The sequence below is a fragment of the Salvelinus fontinalis genome, chromosome 28 (genome assembly GCF_029448725.1).
Source record: "Salvelinus fontinalis isolate EN_2023a chromosome 28, ASM2944872v1, whole genome shotgun sequence".
NCBI lineage: Eukaryota > Metazoa > Chordata > Actinopteri > Salmoniformes > Salmonidae > Salvelinus > Salvelinus fontinalis.
The window spans coordinates 49,975,523-50,000,159 of record NC_074692.1 but is presented as its reverse complement, the minus strand read 5'-3'; the positions used below and the strand labels follow the sequence as shown (position 1 = coordinate 50,000,159).

The 24,637-nt window shown below is 47.2% G+C and overlaps 1 protein-coding gene across 1 annotated transcript in view; it reads left to right on the top strand.

Moving 5' to 3' along the window:
• LOC129826808 (zinc finger RNA-binding protein-like) overlaps positions 1-24,637 on the top strand; it is a 48,721-nt gene that overhangs the window by 5,074 nt on the left and 19,010 nt on the right. The window contains exons 3-9 of the mRNA XM_055887894.1: positions 9,652-9,943; positions 13,310-13,490; positions 16,768-16,968; positions 17,513-17,664; positions 17,789-17,875; positions 19,923-20,123; positions 22,541-22,838. Coding sequence (XP_055743869.1) covers positions 9,652-9,943; positions 13,310-13,490; positions 16,768-16,968; positions 17,513-17,664; positions 17,789-17,875; positions 19,923-20,123; positions 22,541-22,838 — 1,412 coding nt within the window. The remainder of the gene's footprint in view (positions 1-9,651; positions 9,944-13,309; positions 13,491-16,767; positions 16,969-17,512; positions 17,665-17,788; positions 17,876-19,922; positions 20,124-22,540; positions 22,839-24,637) is intronic.

Here is a 24,637-nt window from a genome sequence, read left to right as displayed (position 1 = left end):
ACAGACTTTCACCAAATTGACCGTTTCATGATTTATATTTATGGGGTTGTATTCTGTTGACATTCATTCAATGAGAATAGCCTCTTTAGTGGAGTTGCCATATGATTTTAGCTTATCAAATCAGAAAGGCAAGTTATCCTGCTGACGGTTGGCCACCTTCTTTGCATGCGGTTTGACTTGCGTGAGGTGTTTACCTAGTGTCAGCTGGAAAGATCTATTTGACACTATGTGTTTATAGTAACTAAGCAATCTCTCTTATCTTGCTGTCACCCACTAAGCTCGGTACTTGTCATATTTCCTCTAGTAGTAAACTGTAGTTACTGTAAACAGCTCAATGTTATATGGCCACCTTGAATTAGTTTATTTCCACTTTAATAAACAATGTAATGCCTTGAATTAGTTTATTTCCACTTTAATAAACAATGTAATGCCTTGAATTAGTTTATATCCACTTTAATAAAGAATGTAATGCCTTGAATTTAGTTTATCCCCTTTAATAAACAATTTAATGCCTTGAATTAGTTTATTTCCACTTTAATAAACAATGTAATGCCTTGAATTAGTTTATATCCCCTTTAATAAACAATGTAATGCCTTGAATTAGTTTATTTCCACTTTAATAAACAATGTAATGCCTTGAATTAGTTTATATCCACTTTAATAAAGAATGTAATGCCTTTAGTCCCCCTGGTTGAATATTTCAAGTCGTGTTAAAAGGTTGAATGATTCCCAAATGGATGAGAATTTTTCCTTTATTTTTAGTTCTGTCTTTAAATCAGTCATTTTGGCATTTTCAGACAGAAAAACACAATTTCCTTGTATAATAACCTGTCTCGCGATTACATTTTTGGGTGGATCACCTTGCCAATCGGTCAAGAGGAGTGAAACTGGTAGGACCAACACAGGGGCCAAGTGGATAGATGGTCTAATGCAGGGAGTGAGAACCAGGAATTGAGCACCACAGCCAGCCCCCCCCCCCTCCCCCTATATACAAGGCTTTCAGAAAGTATTCAGACCCCTTGACCTTCACCACATTTTGATACGTTACAGCCTTATTCTAAAGTGGATTATATCAAACATTTTCCTCATTAATCGACACACAATACCCCATAATGACATCACAATACCCCATAATGACATCACAATACCCCATAATGACATCACAATACCCCATAATGACAAAGTGAAAACAGGATTTTAGAAACATCTCTTGTGTAAATCTGAGCTGGGGGAAAAAAATATATTTATAGATATTCTATTTTAACTAGAGCCTATGTGTACGTTGTAATCAAAATGTCAATCTTAATTGGTGCATTTCAAACTGTCTTTTTTTTTTTTTTTTTTTTTTTTTGGTGAGGTGCTGCTGGGAACTAGTTCTGTATGATGTACAGTAGTGAGGTGGATAAACAAGGAGGATTCTCATAGTTTACGTCTCCAGCTAGGGAACATTTTGGCTTCCCAGTAGATTACCATCGGTGACGGACAGAGTATGTCGCCCCTGCTCAACTAGAATAGCCAACGCAGCGGTCAACTCCTCAAACAACATGTTGACATGTTAACGCCAACATCCGTCTTCCCCTTCCGCGTTCAAGCAGCCCTTTGTAGCTGATTCTTAGCGGGCCAGAGAAATGACTATTTGATCATAGGCGCAGATATGCGCCCGTTCTCGGTGTTTAAGAATAATCGGTGGTTTCAGCGCCGTGTGAAAGTCCGAGCCATATTTAACATTGATTTCACATCCATATTGCAATGTGTATTTTAGTGTTTCGATAATCATGTTTTTTTTTTTTTTTTTTTTTTAATAATGTCTTATTCCTGATGGTGCGCTCATGATTTTATATGGAAGCAGGAAAACCAACACTTAATTTATTCATTTTTTTTTCTTCTTAAATTAACCACAGCAACAGTTGGCATTTTTGTGTTCCTGCTGTACCGAACCGTGACACCCAAAACCACAGTATATCCTGAACTGGGGTTCACAGCTGTTGCACCCCTAGTACAATACTGTTTTATTTATTGTTTTTTTTAACATCACAAAACAGACGGCTCTTTGTCATACGCTCCGGCATTCAACGTACTTTTGTGCCACTTGAGACACCGTATCATTCCTTGCGGAGTCCTGGGGGGGGCAGGGTTGTTGCCATAGAATTAGGAATCAGAAGACTAGAATGGACCTCAAGATCAGCCATGTTGGTCATGGAGTTGGTCGACCATGGGTTTGCCAGTGTTGTGATTGTGTAAAACAATCAATGTGAAGAATGTCTGCACTGTTAGTTAGCCAGCTAGTTTTGGATGAATTGTTCAAATTAACTGCTAATATGCTGACGTTTCATTCAAACAATGCAGTCAATTCAACAGCCATACACTGGCTGAAATCAGTTGTACATATAGGACTTGGACAAGTGGGTTTCACAGAAGTGTGATTGACATTCAGTAGTTGCTTAGTGAAAAGGTTTGGGAATGCTAGCGATCGTTAAGATTACAGCGTTGTCTGCTTGGTGCAGTCAGGGCTAGTTAAAACTGAGCAAAAAAAGAAAAATATCCCTTTTTCAGGACCCTGTCTTTCAAGGGTAAGTCGTAAAAATCCCCCCAAAATTTCACAAATCTTCATTGTAAAGGGTTTAAAAAACACTGTTTCCCATGGTCATCGGAGCAAACGGCAAATGATTTTTCCTGAAATATTGCCTCTGTCTCTCTCTCTCTCTCTAATATGTCCAACCACCTGGTTCCTCATTTTGATGCAGTGATGTCTCGTCTGCAGTCAGATGATGACGAGTTCCTGCTGAATGAGTGTTGACAAAGATTCTTGTTGAAATTGTTCCCCCTCTTAATAATAAACACACAATGGCCTGCCGTCACTACAGTCTTCTATTAGAATCTATGGAAGCATATAGGCTAGCTGTCATATGAATATTTGGGGTTTTTAAAGTTGGATATTGAATGGTGGCTTTGCTTCGATACCCATCTAGATATTGATTCATATTTGACTTTTTTTTGTTCTCAATTCGTATTTGATACCGATGGTGTTCAGGAGCTGAGCTGCATCTGTCTCGTTTGTGTGCGCCTCTGGTACATCCATAGCCTTGAGTCCAGTCTGAAATCCACAGAGAAATGATTTAGTACTTGACTTTACATCTCAGATGTTTGAGTTGTGGTATTGAGTAGAAAAACATGACTCTACAATATACATGACTGACAGTATTAATACGTTGCGTTGGTAGTTTTGGTTATCGCCTTGGCCAGGGTTTCCGTTAGACGGGAATAGCCGGCTCGCCTTGGCCAGGGTTTCCGTTAGACGGGAATAGCCGGCGTTTGGATGATTTAAAATATTTGTAAAACTGCCGTTGGCTAATTTTGTCTGGGAGAAGGGGGGGGGGAATCCAACTGCAAGTGATTGCTGTTTAGCTTATTCATTGATGGAAATACCAGTCAATAAAAATGCATTTGACCAGTCATGCTTATCGGTCAATAGGTTACTTTTGCATAACTTGGTCGAATTAAATTGCTGTGTGGATTTTTGTTTATCTTTGATAAACGACTATGATCTGAATCTCAGTGGTGGTGCTCCTCAAACAGTGGTGCTGCGCCTCACGCCACAATGGTAGGCAGGCTTCACGCCACAAGGGTAGTCAGGCCTCACGCCACAATGGTCATTCAGTACATCGCACTGAATGACAATTGTGGCGTGAGGCCTGACTACCATTGTGGCGTGAGGCCTGACTACCATTGTGGCGTGAGGCCTGACTACCATTGTGGCGTGAGGCCTGACTACCATTGTGGCGTGAGGCCTGACTACCATTGTGGCGTGAGGCCTGACTACCATTGTGGCGTGAGGCCTGACTACCATTGTGGCGTGAGGCCTGACTACCATTGTGGCGTGAGGCCTGACTACCATTGTGGCGTGAGGCCTGACTACCATTGTGGCGTATCACAATGAGCTGAAGGCAGAATGTGTATTCAGAACCCTTGACTTTTAACACTTTATGTTACAGCCTTAACTATTTAAATACATTAACAAATGTCTAAAATGTATTTAAATAGTTTTCTCATCAATCTTCACAAAATACCCCATAATGACAAAGCGAAAACAGGTTTATAGAAATTTTTGCAAATGTATAAAAAAGAAACATTATTTACATAAGTATTCAGACCCTTTGCTATAAGATTCGGGTGCATTTTGTTTCCATTGATGTTTCTACAACTTGATTGGAGTCCACCTGTGGTAAATTCAATTGATTGAAAATGATTTGGAAAGGCACACACATGTCTATATAAGTTGACAGTGTATGTCAGAGCAAAAACCAAGCCATGAGGTCAAAGGAATTGTCTGTTGAGCTCCGAGACTGGACTGTGAGGCACAGATCTGGGGAAGGATACCAACAAATGTCGGCCGCATTGAAAGTCCCCAAGAACACAGTGGCCTCCATCATTCTTAAATGGAAGAAGTTTGGAGCCACCAAGACTCTTCCTAGAGCTGGCCGCCTGGCCAAACTGAGGAATCGGGGAGAAGGACCTTGGTCAGGGAGGTGACCAAGAATCCGATGTTTACTCTGACAGAGCTCCAGAGTTCCTCTGTGGAGATGGGAGAACCTTCTAGAAGGACAACCATCTCTGCAGCACTCCACCAAGCAGGCCTTTATGATAGTTGCCAGACAGAAGCCACTCCTCAGTAAAAGGCACATGACAGCCCGCTTGGAGTTTGCCAAAAGGCACCTAAAGGACTCTGACCATGAGAAACAAGATTCTCTGTTCTGATGAAACCAAGATTGAACTCTTTGGCCTGAATGCCAAGCGTCACGTCTGGTGGAAACCCGGCACCATCCCTACAGTGAAGCATGGTGGTGGCAGAATCATGCTGTGGGAATGTTTTTCAGGGACTGGGAGACCAGTGAGAATCAAGGGAAAGATGAACAGAGGAAAGTTCAGAGATCCTTCATGAAAACCTGCTCAGGACCTCCGACTGGGGTCAAAGGTTCACCTTCCAACAGGACAACGACTTTAAGCACACAGCCAAGACAACGTAGGAGTGGCTTTGGGACATGTCATTGTGTGGCCCGGACGTGAACCCAATCAAACTTCTCTGGAGAGACCTGAAAATAGCTGTGCAGCAACACTCCCCATCCAACCCAAAAGAACTTGAGAGGATCTGCAGAGAAGAATGGGAGAAACTCCCCAAATACAGGTGTGCCAAGCTGGTAGCGTCAAACCCCAAAAAGACTTGAGGCTGTAATTGCTGCCGAAGGTGCTTAAACAAAGTACTGAGTAAAAGGGTCTGAATACTTATGTAAATGTCATATTTAAGTAATTTTCTAAACATTTTTACAAATTTCCTTTGTAATTATGGGGTATTGTGTGTATGGGAAACTTTTAATCCGTTTTAGAAGATAACTGTGGAAAAAGTGACGGGTTCTGAATACTTTTCGAATGTATTTAATTGAGACTTTAATGTTTTACTACTTTGTATTGAGGTATGTCTTAAGGACTTTAAAGTAAAATCTGACCATAGAAACACAGAGGCAATTATTTTTTAGACTTTCATTGCCCAGTATCCAAAGGCACAATCCCAGTCATATCAGTAACCCAGGTAGCTAGTTGTTGCATCTTTAGATCTCCCTTCTAATGTTCTTTTTAATCTAATGGATATTTTCATCTGTTGCATAAAACCACTTGCATTTGCATGTTTGGCAAATGGTTTGCCACTAATCCGTTATGGAACGATCGCGCAGCCTACCCATCTGATCTGTTGCCTTACATGCTGACCAGACCGGACACGTCGCGTGCGTCGCAAAATAAATTTAGAAATCCATGTTATTCAATTATTGCTCGCGCGAGCCAACGAGCGTCTGCGACGCCAAGGGCTAAAATAGAACTCATTCCTATTTCTGACGCAGATCGCGCTGCAAGTCCTGCCTCTCCCATCTCATTGGTTTATAGAAGCAGGTACCCACGTGCCATCTCCTCATTGGTTACTCCCACGTGGGTGATAGAAAGACGAACTGTTTTGCCGGTAGTCGTGGTAATACAAAGTTTAGATTCGATCACCATATAATTTAAACGATGAAAAAGCCTGGAAGGAGGAGAGATGACTAGAAACGATTCGGTTGGCCGTTTTATGTGTGGATTGATTGTTGGAGTAGAGATCCTTGTGCATTTCAGGTAAAATAACAACTCAATGTTGATATTCCAGGACAAATTAGCTAGCTACTGCAAGCTAGATAAATAGGACAAATTAACGTTAGCTAGCAAGTGCAAGCTAACTAGTTAAATTACCATACATGTTTTAATGCTTTTTGACCTGTCCCCAAATTAATGTCATTGGTTCAGAGTTTTTTTATGATATTTTAACCTGCGTGTCATGATCGCTTTTGGTGTGGGGGGGCAAAATACATTTATGCACGATGGCGCTTGCGCGCAGCCGGTTTGGGCAAGGTGTTAGCCTCATTTAAAGTAAAACATTTATTTTTTATGTAGCCTAGTTGTATGTATTTGGGCTCTTGTCCCAGAGTCTGTTTTGGAATAGGCTATTTCTTTCTCACACAGAATAACAAGCTGACCAATAATTGGCCAACTTTTTTTTATGGGGGATATTAAATTGACAGCCTAGTGATTTTTGCTGTTCGTTACTTGTCTTGTTGGCTGAAGTGGGGGCGGAGCTAGCAGTTATTCTAACAGCTTCAAAGTGTGCATTGAAATTCGGTAAGAAGGACTCACGCCATTGCATCCTGTTAAGTAAACCATCTAAATGGGATTTCTGTCATTCTGGATACCTTAATCGGGTTACTCACTCAGTGCATATGGGTCCGCTAAATTTCTGTCTGAAATGTTAAATCTTGCTGGTCAAATGTACATTGGCACTTTTTCTTAACGGAAACCCTATCCTAAGCCTATGATAAGAACTATTTTCTAAATAAGACAAACCGTTTTTACCATCAAACCCGGTCTTCTCTTGAGATTAAAGTCCATATTTGGTTTTACTGCAAGGTACACTAGATGGCCAAAAGTATGTGGACTCCTTGCCATACAACTCATTCCAAAATCATGGGCATTAATATGGACTTGGTCCCCCCCATTTTCTGCTATAACAGCCTCCACTCTTCTGGGAAGACTTTCCACTGAATTTTGGAACATGGCTGCTGGGTCTTGCTTCCATTCAGCCACAAACATGGATTTTTGGGGGTTTAGGCCTGGCTCGCAGTCGGTGTTCCTATTTATCCCAATGGGGTTGAGGTCGGGGCTCTGTGCAGGCCAGTCAAGTTCTCCACACCGATCTTGACAAACCATTTCTGTATGGACCTTGCTTTGTGCACGGGGGCTTTGTCATGCTGAAACAGGAAAGGGACTTCCCCAAACTGTTACCACAAAGTTGGAAGCACAGAATCGTCTAGAATGTCATTGAATGCTGTAGTGTTAAGATTTGCCTTCACTGGAACTAAGGGGCCTGAACCATGAAAAACAGCCCCAGACCATTATTCCTCCTCCACCAAACCTTACAGTTGGCACTATGCATTGGGGCAGGTAGCGTTATCCTGGCATCCGCCAAACCCAGATTTGTCCGTCAGACTGCCAGATGGTGATGCGTGATTCATCACTCCAGAGAACGCGTTTTCACTGCTCCAGAGTCCAATGGCAGCGAGCTTTACACCACTCCAGCCGACACTTGGCATTGCGCATTGTGATCTTAGGCTTGTGTGTGGCTGCTCGGCCATGGAAACCTGTTTTATGAAGCTCCTAAACAAACAGTTATTGTGCTGATGTTGCTTCCAGAGGCCGTTTGCAATCTCTGAGTATTGCAACCGAGGACAGACTTTATGTGCATCGGCGGTCATGTTCTTTTGAGCTTGTGTGGCCTACCACTTCACAGCTGAGCCATTGTTGCTCCTAGACGTTTCCACTTCACAATAATGGCACAGTTGACCGGGGCAGTTCTAGCAGGACAGAAATTTGACGAACTGATTTGTTTCGAAAGGTGGCAATCGTATGATGGTTAACCCTTACGGCCATTCTACTGCCAACGTTTGACTATGGAGATTGCATGACTGTGAGCTCGTGTTTTATACACCTGTCAGCAAACTTGTGTGTCTGAAATAGCCGAATCTACACTTTTTTTTTTTTTTTTATCCCCTTTTCTCCCCAATTTTCGTGGTATCCAATCGCTAGTAATTACTATCTTGTCTCATCGCTACATCTCCCGTACGGGCTCGGGAGAGACGAAGGTCGAAAGTCATGCGTCCTCCGAAGCACAACCCAACCAAGCCGCACTGCTTTAACACAGCGCGCCTCCAACCCGGAAGCCAGCCGCACCAATGTGTCGGAGGAAACACCGTGCACCTGGCCCCCTTGGTTAGCGCGCACTGCGCCCGGCCCGCCACAGGAGTCGCTGGAGCGCGATGAGACAAGGAAATCCCTACCGGCCAAACCCTCCCTTACCCGGACGACGCTAGCCCAATTGTGCGTCGCCCCACGGACCTCCCGGTCGCGACCGAACCCAGAGACTCTGGTGGCGCAGTTAGCACTGCGATGCAGTGCTCTAGACCACTGCGCCACCCGGGAGGCCCCCGAATCTACACATTTTGAAAGGGTGTCCACATACTATTTGTGTGTATGACTTGCCACAATGATGATCTTCAAATTTGTGCATTTTATTGTCTCTGCTGCGCTGGACACTTTCTAGAGTAAAGAAACCAATGTGTCATTTAAACTATGTTGGTCTGTCAATCACTGTTGGTGGGATTGTCAGGGGAGGGGGCTGTTTGCGTCACAGTTGATAGGGTTTTAGACCTGTCCGTCAATCACTGTGGGTGGGACTTTGAAGGAAGTTTGCGGATTCTATTTACATTTTGAGGCAAAAACCTAAGATTCTGTCCAAATGGATTTCCTGTTTAGAAAGCATATAGAATAGCAGGAAAATGGTTTTAAAAATGCATACATTTTCAGGGGGAGGACCCCCCCACCAGATTATGCACCCCCACTTTTATACAACGTCAGGCGCCCATTCATTTACCAACAGGTGTGATTGGAGAATGAGGCAGGTGTTAAACACGGGCTTTGAACAGACCTCTGTGATGGATATAGGATAGACTTTATTCAGGTCGACACCATTTCTTATATAATCCACACTCGCTGTTCAGTCATCAAAACACAGTCGATCGCCTTGGTGCCCAACTCAGTGGCTGTATAGGCCAATGAAAAATGCAAAAGAAAATGAGTGTGCCACCAAAAACAGTGGATTTCAACTCATCGTTACCATTTACATGAGACGTAAGTTCACTCACAGGAGATGTAGCTGAAGCATAATGCTCTGTGTAAAGAAATTTGACTGCGGCCAGCCACAGCGGACAACAAATAACACTGGTACCGAGGAGGCGGGGCAGACTGACAAATCAGCAGTGTTTCCCTGTCATCGGTAGGCTTTGACTGACAGGCGCCTGTCCTATCACTGGATCACTAGAAGATGCATGTCGTTCGTTCGAAGCGGGAGAAGGTTATACAGACTTTTTCTGACCCGGCGAATTGAAAGTCAAATGTAAAAGAAGCCTAGTTCATTTATAAAGTGGAAAAAAGAAGCTTATGGAAAATACTGCAGGTCATAACCTGCAATCAGAACTCTGACCTATTGACACGCAGTCATACCGCTCTCCCTTTTTCCTCCAGTCAGCAGCCGGGCGCGGTGGCCTACACCCACCCTACCACCGTGGCCAGCTACACAGTACACCAGGCACCGGTGGCGGCCCACTCCGTGGCAGCAGCCTACGCTCCCACTGCTGCCACGGTTGCTGTAGCCAGGCCCGCCCCAGTTGCCGTGGCAGCCGCAGCCACCGCCGCAGCCTACGGCGGGTACCAGCCGGCGCACGCCACCGCAGACTACGGCTACGCGCAACGCCAGCCGGATGTCCCGCCGCCGCCTCCCCCGGTCACCTCCCAGAACTACCAGGTGGGTTACCAGGTAACTAACGGCTTTAATTCAACACAATGTTTTGAGTGTTCATGAATTTTTAGGCTAAAGGCATTCTGAAATGTACCCTAGGTATTAACAAACAAGGAAACGGCTGGTAAAGTAATAGTTAGACAGCTTTCCCCTTAACTTCCTTTTGTTTTGCTAAGGGTTCGCATTTCAATACTTATTTTGGAGTTTTTAGGCTTATTTTCTTCTCCAGACCGATTAGAAATTGTTATACCTCATATTATTTTAAAGTCTGTTTTTTTGATTCTGTTTGGTTTTTAATCACACTAGTAACCAGCAGGTAACCTAGTGGTTAGAGCGTTGGACTAGTAACCAGCAGGTAGCCTAGCGGTTAGAGCTGTTGGACTAGTAACCAGCAGGTAGCCTAGCGGTTAGAGTGTTGGACTAGTAACCAGCAGGTAGCCTAGTGGTTAGAGCGTTGGACTAGTAACCAGCAGGTAGCCTAGCGGTTAGAGCTGTTGGACTAGTAACCAGCAGGTAGCCTAGTGGTTAGAGTGTTGGACTAGTAACCAGCAGGTAGCCTAGTGGTTAGAGCGTTGGACTAGTAACCAGCAGGTAGCCTAGTGGTTAGAGCGTTGGACTAGTAACCAGCAGGTAGCCTAGTGGTTAGAGCGTTGGACTAGTAACCAGCAGGAAGCCTAGTGGTTAGAGCGTTGGACTAGTAACCAGCAGGTAGCCTAGTGGTTAGAGCGTTAGACTAGTAACCAGCAGGTAGGCTAGTGGTTAGTGTTGGGCCAGTAACCAGCAGGTAGCCTAGTGGTTAGAGCGTTGGACTAGTAACCAGCAGGTAGCCTAGTGGTTAGTGTTGGACTAGTAACCAGCAGGTAGCCTAGTGGTTAGAGCGTTGGACTAGTAACCAGCAGGTAGCCTAGTGGTTAGTGTTGGACTAGTAACCAGCAGGTAGCCTAGTGGTTAGAGCGTTGGACTAGTAACCAGCAGGTAGCCTAGTGGTTAGAGCGTTGGACTAGTAACCAGCAGGTAGCCTAGTGGTTAGAGCGTTGGACTAGTAACCAGCAGGTAGCCTAGTGGTTAGAGCGTTGGACTAGTAACCAGCAGGTAGCCTAGTGGTTAGTGTTGGACTGGTAACCAGCAGGTAGCCTAGTGGTTAGAGCGTTGGACTAGTAACCAGCAGGTAGCCTAGTGGTTAGAGCGTTGGACTAGTAACCAGCAGGTAGCCTAGTGGTTAGAGCGTTGGACTAGTAACCAGCAGGTAGCCTAGTGGTTAGAGCGTTGGACTAGTAACCAGCAGGTAGCCTAGTGGTTAGAGCGTTGGACTAGTAACCAGCAGGTAGCCTAGTGGTTAGAGCGTTGGACTAGTAACCAGCAGGTAGCCTAGTGGTTAGAGCGTTGGACTAGTAACCAGCAGGTAGCCTAGTGGTTAGAGCGTTGGACTAGTAACCAGCAGGTAGCCTAGTGGTTAGAGCGTTGGACTAGTAACCAGCAGGTAGCCTAGTGGTTAGAGCGTTGGACTAGTAACCAGCAGGTAGCCTAGTGGTTAGAGTGTTGGACTAGTAACCAGCAGGTAGCCTAGTGGTTAGAGTGTTGGACTAGTAACCAGCAGGTAGCCTAGTGGTTAGAGTGGGGAGGCAGGTAACCTAGTGGTTAGAGTGTTGGACTAGTAACCAGCAGGTAGCCTAGTGGTTAGAGCGTTGGATTAGTAACCAGCAGGTAGCCTAGTGGTTAGAGTGTTGGACTAGTAACCAGCAGGTAGCCTAGCGGTTAGAGCGTTGGATTAGTAACCGGCAGGTAGCCTAGTGGTTAGAGAGTTGCACTAGTAACCGGCAGGTAGCCTAGCGGTTAGAGAGTTGCACTAGTAACCGGCAGGTAGCCTAGCGGTTAGAGAGTTGCACTAGTAACCGGCAGGTAGCCTAGCGGTTAGAGCGCTGGACTAGTAACCGGCAGGTAGCCTAGCGGTTAGAGCGTTGGACTAGTAACCGGCAGGTAGCCTAGCGGTTAGAGCGTTGGACTAGTAACCGGCAGGTAGCCTAGCGGTTAGAGCGTTGGACTAGTAACCGGCAGGTAGCCTAGCGGTTAGAGCGTTGGACTAGTAACCGGCAGGTAGCCTAGCGGTTAGAGCGTTGGACTAGTAACCGGCAGGTAGCCTAGCGGTTAGAGCGTTGGACTAGTAACCGGCAGGTAGCCTAGCGGTTAGAGCGTTGGACTAGTAACCGGCAGGTAGCCTAGCGGTTAGAGCGTTGGACTAGTAACCGGCAGGTAGCCTAGTGGTTAGAGCGTTGGACTAGTAACCGGCAGGTAGCCTAGTGGTTAGTGTTGGACTAGTAACCAGCAGGTAGCCTAGTGGTTAGAGCGTTGGACTAGTAACCAGCAGGTAGCCTGGTGGTTAGTGTTGGACTAGTAACCAGCAGGTAGCCTAGCGGTTAGAGCGTTGGACTAGTAACCAGCAGGTAGCCTAGCGGTTAGAGCGTTGGACTAGTAACCGGCAGGTAGCCTAGCGGTTAGAGCGTTGGACTAGTAACCGGCAGGTAGCCTAGCGGTTAGAGCGTTGGACTAGTAACCGGCAGGTAGCCTAGCGGTTAGAGCGTTGGACTAGTAACCGGCAGGTAGCCTAGCGGTTAGAGCGTTGGACTAGTAACCGGCAGGTAGCCTAGCGGTTAGAGCGTTGGACTAGTAACCGGCAGGTAGCCTAGTGGTTAGAGCGTTGGACTAGTAACCGGCAGGTAGCCTAGTGGTTAGAGCGTTGGACTAGTAACCGGCAGGTAGCCTAGTGGTTAGTGTTGGACTAGTAACCGGCAGGTAGCCTAGTGGTTAGAGCGTTGGACTAGTAACCAGCAGGTAGCCTGGTGGTTAGTGTTGGACTAGTAACCAGCAGGTAGCCTAGCGGTTAGAGCGTTGGACTAGTAACCAGCAGGTAGCCTAGCGGTTAGAGCGTTGGACTAGTAACCAGCAGGTAGCCTAGCGGTTAGAGCGTTGGACTAGTAACCGGCAGGTAGCCTAGCGGTTAGAGCGTTGGACTAGTAACCGGCAGGTAGCCTAGTGGTTAGAGCGTTGGACTAGTATCCGAAAGGTTGCAAGATCGAATCCCTGAGCTGACAAGGTAAAAATCTGTCCTTCTGCCCCTGAATAAGGAAGTTTACCCACTGTTCCTAGGCCGTCATCGAACAAAATTAGAATTTGTTCTTAACTGACTTGCCTAGTTAAACAAAGTTAAAAAAAAATGTTTTTAATCCATTAACGTAGCATTAGCTAGCTCCACAATTTGGGAGAAGGTGAATCAGGTTGCCGTACTGAATCACCCCACCTTGTTTGACATCTTTCATTAAAACAAATATGGGATGTGAAATTATTATTTTGTTTATCCTGACACTCCCCTGTGCTCTCCTCGTTCAGGACTCCTACTCCTACGTACGGTCCACGGCCCCGGCGGTGACCTACGACCCTAAGCAGTACTACCAGCAACCCGTAGCTAGCGCTGCGGTAGCCGTACAGCCCCAACCCACCGCCGAGTCCTACTACCAGGCCGCCTCCCTCAACACATCCTGGGACGCCACGTGGAAGAAAACGCTACCAGGTGATGGCGACTTTACATTTCTACTAGATATAGTCATTCCTGTTTTGATTTTTGGACACCTCATTTCCACCTCATTTCTAAACGTTGCTATGGACACAGCCAAACAATGTAAGTGATGGATTAGACTTCCACTCAGAGTCATTTAATAGAGCATAAAAGCCACGTAAACAAGTAATTTAATTTTAATTAGTTCCCAAACGTTGGCTAGTAGACTAGTTCTGTTGTGATGAGGTTAGTTGTGGTTAGTTAAGGCCTGGGCCTTCCACCGAGCCGATAACTGACTATGATGAGGAAGCTGTAGGTGGCGTGACTGTGGGGCGAGGGAGCCCTAGGCGGCGTGACTGTGGGGCGAGGGAGCCCTAGGCGGCGTGACTGTGGGGCGAGGGAGCCCTAGGCGGCGTGACTGTGGGGCGAGGGAGCCCTAGGCGGCGTGACTGTGGGGCGAGGGAGCCCTAGGCGGCGTGACTGTGGGGCGAGGGAGCCCTAGGCGGCGTGACTGTGGGGCGAGGGAGCCCTAGGCGGCGTGACTGTGGGGCGAGGGAGCCGGTTTCATAAACCAGGTTTCCAGCCAAACTTTTTGCAAGTAAAGTAAATCTTAGATTAAAAAATTCTCACAACAGGCCTAATGGAAACAGCTAATTTGTCAGTAAACTTTTTAAATATCATAATAAAAATCCAAGGTGGGATTTTTTTTGTGAATGTAAAATTAATTCTGTGTGAAATGGCATTGGAAATGACAATGGGCAAATACTGATATAATAATCATCGTATAGAAGTGAGCTTGGAGTCACAAGATATTGTGTGGTCCTCCCACTACGACTCAGGAAACCATGCAGTTTATTAGACTACAGATCTGTTGTGAGGTCCTCCCACTACGACTCAGGAAACCATGCAGTTTATTAGACTACAGATCTGTTGTGAGGTCCTCCCACTACGACTCAGGAAACCATGCAGTTTATTAGACTACAGATCTGTTGTGAGGTCCTCCCACTACGACTCAGGAAACCATGCAGTTTATTAGACTACAGATCTGTTGTGTGGTCCTCCCACTACGACTCAGGAAACCATGCAGTTTATTAGACTACAGATCTGTTGTGTGGTCCTCCCACTACGACTCAGGAAACCATGCAGTTTATTAGACTACAGATCTGTTGTGTGGTCCTCCCACTACGACTCAGGAAACCATGCAGTTTATTAGACTACAGATCTGTTGTGAGGTCCTCCCACTACGACTCAGGAAACCATGCAGTTTATTAGACTACAGATCTGTTGTGAGGTCCTCCCACTACGACTCAGGAAACCATACAGTTTATTAGACTACAGATCTGTTGTGAGGTCCTCCCACTACGACTCAGGAAACCATGCAGTTTATTAGGCTACAGATCTGTTGTGTGGTCCTCCCACTACGACTCAGGAAACCATGCAGTTTATTAGACTACAGATCTGTTGTGTGGTCCTCCCACTACGACTCAGGAAACCATACAGTTTATTAGACTACAGATCTGTTGTGAGGTCCTCCCACTACGACTCAGGAAACCATGCAGTTTATTAGGCTACAGATCTGTTGTGTGGTCCTCCCACTACGACTCAGGAAACCATGCAGTTTATTAGGCTACAGATCTGTTGTGTGGTCCTCCCACTACGACTCAGGAAACCATGCAGTTTATTAGACTACAGATCTGTTGTGTGGTCCTCCCACTACGACTCAGGAAACCATGCAGTTTATTAGACTACAGATCTGTTGTGTGGTCCTCCCACTACGACTCAGGAAACCATGCAGTTTATTAGACTACAGATCTGTTGTGAGGTCCTCCCACTACGACTCAGGAAACCATGCAGTTTATTAGACTACAGATCTGTTGTGTGGTCCTCCCACTACGACTCAGGAAACCATACAGTTTATTAGACTACAGATCTGTTGTGAGGTCCTCCCACTACGACTCAGGAAACCATGCAGTTTATTAGACTACAGATCTGTTGTGAGGTCCTCCCACTACGACTCAGGAAACCATGCAGTTTATTAGACTACAGATCTGTTGTGAGGTCCTCCCACTACGACTCAGGAAACCATACAGTTTATTAGGCTACAGATCTGTTGTGTGGTCCTCCCACTACGACTCAGGAAACCATACAGTTTATTGCACATTCTTCTCTACCCTACAACTCTTTCTTTGGTCTTTGGTGTAAAATGAGTTTTCTGTCAATATATTTTGTCAAATAAAAGTTAATTACTAAGACACCCCCAATAAAGGAGTGGTTCTGCAGGTGGTGACCACAGACCACTTCTCAGTTCCTATGCTTCCTGGCTGATGTTTTGGTCACTTTTGAATGCTGGCGGTGCTTTCACTCGAGAGGTAGCATGAGACGGAGTCAACAACCCACACAAGTGGCTCAGGTAGTGCAGTTCATCCAGGATGGCACATCATGCTACCACTAGAGTGAGAGCACCGCCAGCATTCAAAAGTGACCAAAACATCAGCCAGGAAGCATAGGCAGATATTGTGTTACGTTTTGGCTTTTTTTTTTTAAGCCAATAGTGGCTAACCAGGGGTGGGATCATATCTGTCTGATTGGATAGTAGCTTGGAGCTTTATGACAGTCTACGATGGAACTCCATACAATCTATATGGTTTCAGAATTGATTGGAGCTTCTCATAGGTGGGCTGGTAGACACTGGATCAGTCTGTTGGGGACCTCTGGTGTAGACACTGGATCAGCCTGTTGGGGACCTCTGGTGTAGACACTGGATCAGCCTGTTGGAGACCTCTGGTGTAGACACTGGATCAGTCTGTTGGGGACCTCTGGTGTAGACACTGGATCAGCCTGTTGGGGACCTCTGGTGTAGACACTGGATCAGCCTGTTGGGGACCTCTGGTGTAGACACTGGATCAGTCTGTTGGGGACCTCTGGTGTAGACACTGGATCAGCCTGTTGGGGACCTCTGGTGTAGACACTGGATCAGCCTGTTGGGGACCTCTGGTGTAGACACTGGATCAGTCTGTTGGGGACCTCTGGTGTAGACACTGGATCAGTCTGTTGGAGACCTCTGGTGTAGACACCTTTTTATTTATTTGTATTCATTATTTTATCAGTAGAGTTGACTGAACTATTTAACTTGCGTTATTATCTGCACTGTCATCACGCACAGACTTATCTTGCAAAAAGTCAATTTGATGGAAACGTATCTGTTGGGAAAAATGTGCCATTTTTATTTTTGCATGGAAACCTAGCTATGCATCGTGTCGGCATACAAATATTCACGTCTCTGCTTCTGCAGCTTCTAAAACAGGCTACAGCCAGGCCAGTCTGACCCCCTACACCCAGACCCAGCAGACCAGGCAGGTGACGGCCATCAAGCCTGCCGCGCCCTTCTCCATCTACCCGGTCTCCTCCGCCGTTCAGCCCGTAGCCGCCGCCTCTGTGGTCCCCTCTTACTCCCAGAGCCCTACCTACTCCACCAACGCGGTCACGTACTCTGGTAAGCACGACATGCAAGCCGTAACCAGCATGCACTACCTGCCAACTACCTACTCGACCAACGCTGTCACGTACTCCCAGAGCCCCACGTATAGTACCAACCCCGTCGCCTACTCTGGTAAGCATTCAAATACACCTAGGGGTTGCAAAGATTGGGGAAACTTTTTCCACCCCCCAAAATTCCCTCCCAGGATTCCAGAAATCGCGGTTGGAGGATTCCTAGAGTCTGAAGGGAATAAGCAAGGAGGAAGTCCTCCAACCAAGGTTTCTGGAAAACCTCTCTGAATTTTGGGATTGTTACTGTAATTTTGTAACCAACTTCACTACTGCCTACCCAACTGTCTGGCTTCTGGCCTGTCCTCTTCTAAACCTCCTCTCCTCTGATCCCTGTGTCCTCTCCTAAACCTCTCTTCTCTCCTCTGATCCCTGTGTCCTCTCCTAAACCTCTGATCCCTGTCTCCTCTCCTCTTATCCATGTGTCCTCTCCTAAACCTCTCCTCTCTCCTCTTGTCCCCGTGTCCCCCCCCCCCCCCCCCCCCCCCAAGGCACCTCGTATTCTGGCTATGAAGCAGCGGTGTACTCGGCTGCCTCTACCTACTACCAGCAGCAGCAGCAGCAGCAGAAACAGGCCGTGGCGGCAGTAGCAGCTTCAGCAGGCTGGACAGGAAGCTCCTTCACCAAGAAACCTCCCTTCCAGGTCTTATTTCTATTAGTATTTTCTTACTATGTACTGTTTTTTTTTTTTTTTTTAAGTAATATATGTTTTGTCTATCTTAACTGCTTTTATTGTTAAGATTAAAATTAATTTGACCCCGTTCCAGAGCAAGCAGCTGAAACCCAAGCAGCCCCCCAAACCACCACAGATCCACTACTGTGACGTCTGCAAGATCAGCTGTGCTGGACCCCAGGTGAGCTTAGAGAACACCTCTGTCCCTCTCTCTCTAGTCAGGACCCCCAGGTGAGCTTAGAGAACACCTCTGTCCCTCTCTCTAGTCAGGACCCCCAGGTGAGCTTAGAGAACACCTCTGTCCCTCTCTCTCTCTAGTCAGGACCCCCAGGTGAGCTTAGAGAACACCTCTGTCCCTCTCTCTCTAACCAGGACCCCCAGGTGAGCTTAGAGAACACCTCTGTCCCTCTCTCTAGTCAGGACCCCCAGGTGAGCTTAGAGAACACCTCTGTCCCTCTCTCTCTAGTCAGGACCCCCAGGTGAGCTTAGAGAACACCTCTGTCCCTCTCTCTAGTCAGGACCCCCAGGTGAGCTTAGAGAACACCTCTGTCCCTCTCTCTCTAGTCAGGACCCCCAGGTGAGCTTAGAGAACACCTCTGTCCCTCTCTCTCTAGTCAGGACCCCGAGGTGAGCTTAGAGAACACCTCTGTCCCTCTCTCTCTAGTCAGGACCCCCAGGTGAGCTTAGAACACCTCTGTCCCTCTCTCTCTAGTCAGGACCCCCAGGTGAGCTTAGAGAACACCTCTGTCCCTCTCTCTCTAACCAGGACCCCCAGGTGAGCTTAGAGAACACCTCTGTCCCTCTCTCTAGTCAGGAGCCCCAGGTGAGCTTAGAGAACACCTCTGTCCCTCTCTCTAACCAGGACCCCCAGGTGAGCTTAGAACACCTCTGTCCCTCTCTCTCTAGTCAGGACCCCCAGGTGAGCTTAGAGAACACCTCTGTCCCTCTCTCTCTAGTCAGGAGCCCCAGGTGAGCTTAGAGAACACCTCTGTCCCTCTCTCTCTAGTCAGGAGCCCCAGGTGAGCTTAGAGAACACCTCTGTCCCTCTCTCTCTAGTCAGGACCCCCAGGTGAGCTTAGAGAACACCTCTGTCCCTCTCTCTCTCTAGTCAGGACCCCCAGGTGAGCTTAGAACACCTCTGTCCCTCTCTCTCTAGTCAGGACCCCCAGGTGAGCTTAGAGAACACCTCTGTCCCTCTCTCTCTAGTCAGGACCCCCAGGTGAGACACCTCTGTCCCTCTCTCTCTAGTCAGGACCCCCAGGTGAGCTTAGAGAACACCTCTGTCCCTCTCTCTCTAGTCAGGACCCCCAGGTGAGCTTAGAGAACACCTCTGTCCCTCTCTCTCTCGTCAGGACCCCCAGGTGAGCTTAGAGAACACCTCTGTCCCTCTCTCTCTAACCAGGACCCCCAGGTGAGCTTAGAGAACACCTCTGTCCCTCTCCCTCTAGTCAGGACCCCCAGGTGAGCTTAGAGAACACCTCTGTCCCTCTCTCTCTAACCAGGACCCCCAGGTGAGCTTAGAGAACACCTCTGTCCCTCTCTCTCGTCAGGACCCCCAGGTGAGCTTAGAGAACACCTCTGTCCCTCTCTCTCTAACCAGGACCCCCAGGTGAGCTTAGAGAACACCTCTGTCCCTCTCTCTCTCTAGTCAGGACCCCCAGGTGAGCTTAGAGAACACCTCTGTCCCTCTCTCTCTAGTCAGGACCCCCGAGGTGAGCTTAGAGAACACCTCTGTCCCTCTCTCTCTAGTCAGGACCCTCAGGTGAGCTTAGAGAACACCTCTGTCCCTCTCTCTCTAGTCAGGACCCCCAGGTGAGCTTAGAGAACACCTCTGTCCCTCTCTCTAGCTATAATTTACTTCTTAAAGTATCATTATTTAGTTACATTGTCTCAATGAGGCCACTAGGATAGAAATATGATCTAAGTGCAATGGTCAGGTCACTCTGAGGGAGACGTTAGCTTTATGTCCAAACGCCAGTCACCTGTTGACATCCTGTAACAGTGGATTAAAGTGAGCTAAAATAAATCCATCTACTTATTTTCTACTTCAAATGTAGTCCTTTAAAAAAAGTTCTCAGTAAGCCCTTCATGATTTTTGTCATTGTTAAACACCCCCCTCCTTTTCCATTGTGTGCTGAAGTGTGAAGGCTCCACTTGAACTCTGAGCTAAAAAAAACAAAACGATCTAGAGAACATGATTTTTATACGTCTCCCTGTTCTCCACCCAGACCTACAAGGAACACCTGGAGGGTCAAAAGCACAAGAAGAAAGAGGTGGCCCTGAAGGCCTCCCAGAACAGCAGCAGCAGCAGTAGTGGAGGAAGCTCAGCCCGGGGGACTCAGAACCAGCTACGCTGTGAGCTCTGTGACGTCTCCTGCACCGGGGCAGATGCATATGCTGCACACATCAGAGGGGCCAAGCACCAGAAGGTAAGGCTACCCGGGCTTTTAAAAATGCTTGTAATAAGCAGTTATCACAGTGCTTTACTTTTTACCTGGACCTAAAGAACCCGACTCTGAGGGGAGATCCACAATTACTGAGTCCTAGTCAAACCAAATGTATTTATAAAACCCTTCGTACATCAGCTGATATCTCAAAGTGCTGTACAGAAACCCAGCCTAAAACCCCAAACAGCAAGCAATGCAGGTGTAGAAGCACGGTGGCTAGGAAAAACTCCCTAGAAAGGCCGGGACCTAGGAAGAAACCTAGAGAGGAACCAGGCTATGAGAGGTGGCTAGTCCTCTTCTGGCTGTGCAGGGTGGAGATTATAACAGAACATGTCCAAGATGTTCAAACGTTCATAGATGACCAGCATGGTCAAATAATAATAATCACAGTGGTTGTAGAGGGTGCAACAGGTCAGCACCTCAGGAGTAAATGTCAGTTGGCTTTTCATAGCCAATCATTAAGAGTATCTCTACTCTTAGTACTTGGCTTTACTTAGACGCCAACAATACCAGACAGCGATCTGCATAATGGGGCAAAACCTCCTATCAAATACTTCCAGACCTCATGGCCAGTCTGGGGGGGGGGGGCTTAGGGGATAAGGAACCACATGCTGTTTGGTCACCCAATCAGCACTCAGTCTATGAAGACATCACTCCTCTGGTCACGTTCCCCCTGCTCAGACGTTGCATTGTTTCAACCAATGGTTGCGTGCCACGCCTGTCGACTGCGCGGTCTGGCACCATGTTGCTGAAACGTGACGCGCTCCATTTAAAATACCTGTCCAGGCGTTGGAGGATCTGGCATGTTTTCAGACACGTCCCGGGCAGCAGACCACCTCCATCTGCCGTTTCGGTCTTCTAATATATATTCATCCTGATCCAGTCGAACATTTTATTTTTAAATTTTACCCCCTTTTCTCCCCAATTTTCATGGTATCCAATCGCTAGTAATTACTATCTTGTCTCATCGCTACAACTCCCGTACGGGCTCGGGAGAGACGAAGGTCGAAAGCCATGCGTCCTCCGAAGCACAACCCAACCAAGCCGCACTGCTTCTTTAACACAGCGCGCCTCCAACCCGGAAGTCAGCCGCACCAATGTGTCGGAGGAAACACCGTGTACCTGGCCCCCTTGGTTAGCGCGCACTGCGCCCGGCCCGCCACAGGAGTCGCTGGGGAACGTTTTTAGTTTTTAGACTGCTGGGGTTTCATATCATCAGGTTGTTTGGTGCTGAAGCCCACTGAAAAGCTTGACATTTAAAAAAATATATATATTTTCCCGGACTTTCTGAAACATTTAAGGCCCACTGATTGAGAAGTACCGCTAAAAATGTCTCTTGTTCCCCGTGTCCTCTCCTCGTGTCCCCGTGTCCTGTCCCCGTGTCCTGTCCCCGTGTCCTCTCCCCGTGTCCCCTCCCCGTGTCCCCGTGTCCTCTCCCCGTGTCCCCGTGTCCTCTCCCCGTGTCCCGTCCCCGTGTCCCGTCCCCGTGTCCCCTCCCCGTGTCCCCTCCCCGTGTCCCCTCCCCGTGTCCCCTCCCCGTGTCCCCTCCCCGTGTCCCCTCCCCGTGTCCCCTCCCCGTGTCCCCTCCCCGTGTCCCCTCCCCGTGTCCTCTCCCCGTGTCCCCGTGTCCTCTCCCCGTGTCCCCGTGTCCTCTCCCCGTGTCCTCTCCCCGTGTCCCCGTGTCCTCTCCCCGTGTCCTCTCCCCGTGTCCCCGTGTCCTCTCCCCGTGTCCTCTCCCCGTGTCCCCGTGTCCTCTCCCCGTGTCCCCGTGTCCCCTCCCCGTGTCCCCTCCCCGTGTCCTCGTCCCCGTGTCCCCGTGTCGTGTCCCCGTGTCCTCTCCCCGTGTCCCCTCCCCGTGTCCTCGTCCCCGTGTCCCCGTGTCGTGTCCCCGTGTCCTCTCCCCGTGTCCTCTCCCCGTGTCCCCGTGTCCTCTCCCCGTGTCCTCTCCCCGTGTCCCCGTGTCCTCTCCCCGTGTCCCCGTGTCCTCTCCCCGTGTCCCCGTGTCCTCTCCCCGTGTCCCCGTGTCCTCTCCCCGTGTCCCCGTGTCCTCTCCCCGTGTCCCCTCCCCGTGTCCCCGTGTCGTGTCCCCGTGTCCTCTCCCCGTGTCCCCTCCCCGTGTCCCCTCCCCGTGTCCTCGTCCCCGTGTCCTCGTCCCCGTGTCCTCTCCCCGTGTCCCCGTGTCCTGTCCCCGTGTCCTCTCCCCGTGTCCCCGTGTCCTCTCCCCGTCTCCCCGTGTCCTCTCCCCGTGTCCTCTCCCCGTGTCCCCGTGTCCTCTCCCCGTGTCCTCTCCCCGTGTCCCCGTGTCCTCTCCCCGTCTCCCCGTGTCCTGTCCCCGTGTCCTCTCCCCGTGTCCTCTCCTCGTGTCCCCGTGTCCTCTCCTCGTGTCCCCGTGTGTAAAGGTGGTGAAGCTGCACACCAAGCTGGGGAAGCCCATCCCCTCGACAGAACCCAGTGTGGTGACACAGACCCCTACGTCGACCACGGCCGCCCCCTCCAAGACCCCTGCTTCCTCTTCCTCCACCCTCACATCTAACTCTTCCTACCTGAAATCGGTCAACATCGTCAGCCAGGGTGGGGCTGGGATAGGAAAGGGTCCAGCCGTCAACAGCCTATCAGCAGCCACCACAGCCGTCAACAGCCTATCAGCAGCCACCACAGCCGTCAAGAAGGTCAACGCCCCCAAGATCAACTTTGTTGGTAAGAAGGGGCTGTCGGGTTTTATATTTCTTTGTTCCATATCTTTAAAAAAAAGAATAATAATCAAACTACTGAAAGACTTGGAGAATCTTTTCCCTTCCTAAAAATCATAGGTTAAATATGTTTATGACTGTTTTGCCCCCTACTGAAATAAGCTTTGCAATGTGGAACATGGTCCCTGATGAAATTCTAATGACAAGGGGCTCTGCACTAGGTTAGTCTGCTGCTGTGTTGGCAGTAGGGCTTCCCTGACAATCAAAAAATAAATATTGGTCGACCGAGAGTCTGTTCTTTTGACCAATTGATTTGGCCTACGTTTTTTTTAAACGTCTATTTTTCCATAGACGCACACCCTATGTTTTAATAAAATCAACTATATGTAGGCCACTGAGCTTGTCTGATGCTTTAAGCGCTTTGATCAAATCATTAAGACATACAAATTACTAACGGGGGAAGCCCTCCCCTCCTCCCTCCGCTGCTGGCCAGATTCTACCGTTATCCTCCTGACGTTACCGGTAACGGGCTGCACCAGCGGTCGGAAACCTTTTCCATTCGGATTGCCACAGTTATCTTACCGTTTCTACTGATCTGCGTGCCCGGTGTGATTTTATTTATGTTTTTTATTTTTGTAGAATAGTTTTAATTTAAGTCTTCATATCTCAATCATTGTCATGTGTTTTAATCAAAATTATATGAAAATTATACTTTTAGATTTGTAGCTTCCATTGCCAATATGTCAAAATGGCTGACACAAAGCCAACCAATAAATACATTGCAGCCTGCAGGTAGAAAATATCCTGATTAAAAAAAAAATAATAATAATAATAATAATAATATCCTATACATCACATTGTATATGCGTGGCCTGTCTGCAAGGAACTGAACTTTGTATCAACTATTAGCTTGGTTCCGAACTGAAATGTGTTCTAGTACAAGCTTGCACCATTGTATAGAATATTCTAGGCCCTCGGGTTTCCCTCACCAGTAATCTCCAGACAGCTGCACAAGGGGTAAGAAGTACTCAGGTAGAACCTATTTTATGACATTTTCACCAGATCAGAGTGTGACATTCCTCCCCTCTCTTTCATGCTGAGTGTTTATCGAACAGGAGCTGTACAGATTAAGCTACGTTGAGGAACTGTTGTCATTCTTAAATGGATGTTTAAAAATTTTAAAAAAATAAATAAATAAACACTTAGTTTACTTCCTGTTTTGAGGCAAAGAAATAATTACTTTGAGAAGCTCCACGGTGGTGAGTTAAGAGAGTCAGAATTAGTTTAACACCCCCAAGGGGAACATTTATAGGACTACATTAACATGCAGGCCAATCGGGTAATCAAACTCAAGATTGACAGAACAAAAGACGATTAATAAATTGACGACACGTAAATGGAACATAACTATTTTGTGTAGCCTAGGTAGTGCGCTCTGCGACCAGCGTGTCCACTCTGACAACGACAAGACTGATTATAATAATAATATATATAATATATTGAATGTATTAACAGAAATCACCGTAAACATTGTAGATTATAAATGATGGTAATTAAATTACCGTAAACATTGTAGATTATAAATGATGGTAATTAAATTACTGTAAACATTGTAGATTATAAATGGTGGTAATTAAATTACCGTAAACATTGTAGATTATAAATGGTGGTAATTAAATTACTGTAAACATTGTAGATTATAAATGGTGGTAATTAAATTACTGTAAACATTGTAGATTATAAATGGTGGTAATTAAATTACCGTAAACATTGTAGATTATAAATGATGGTAATTAAATTACCGTA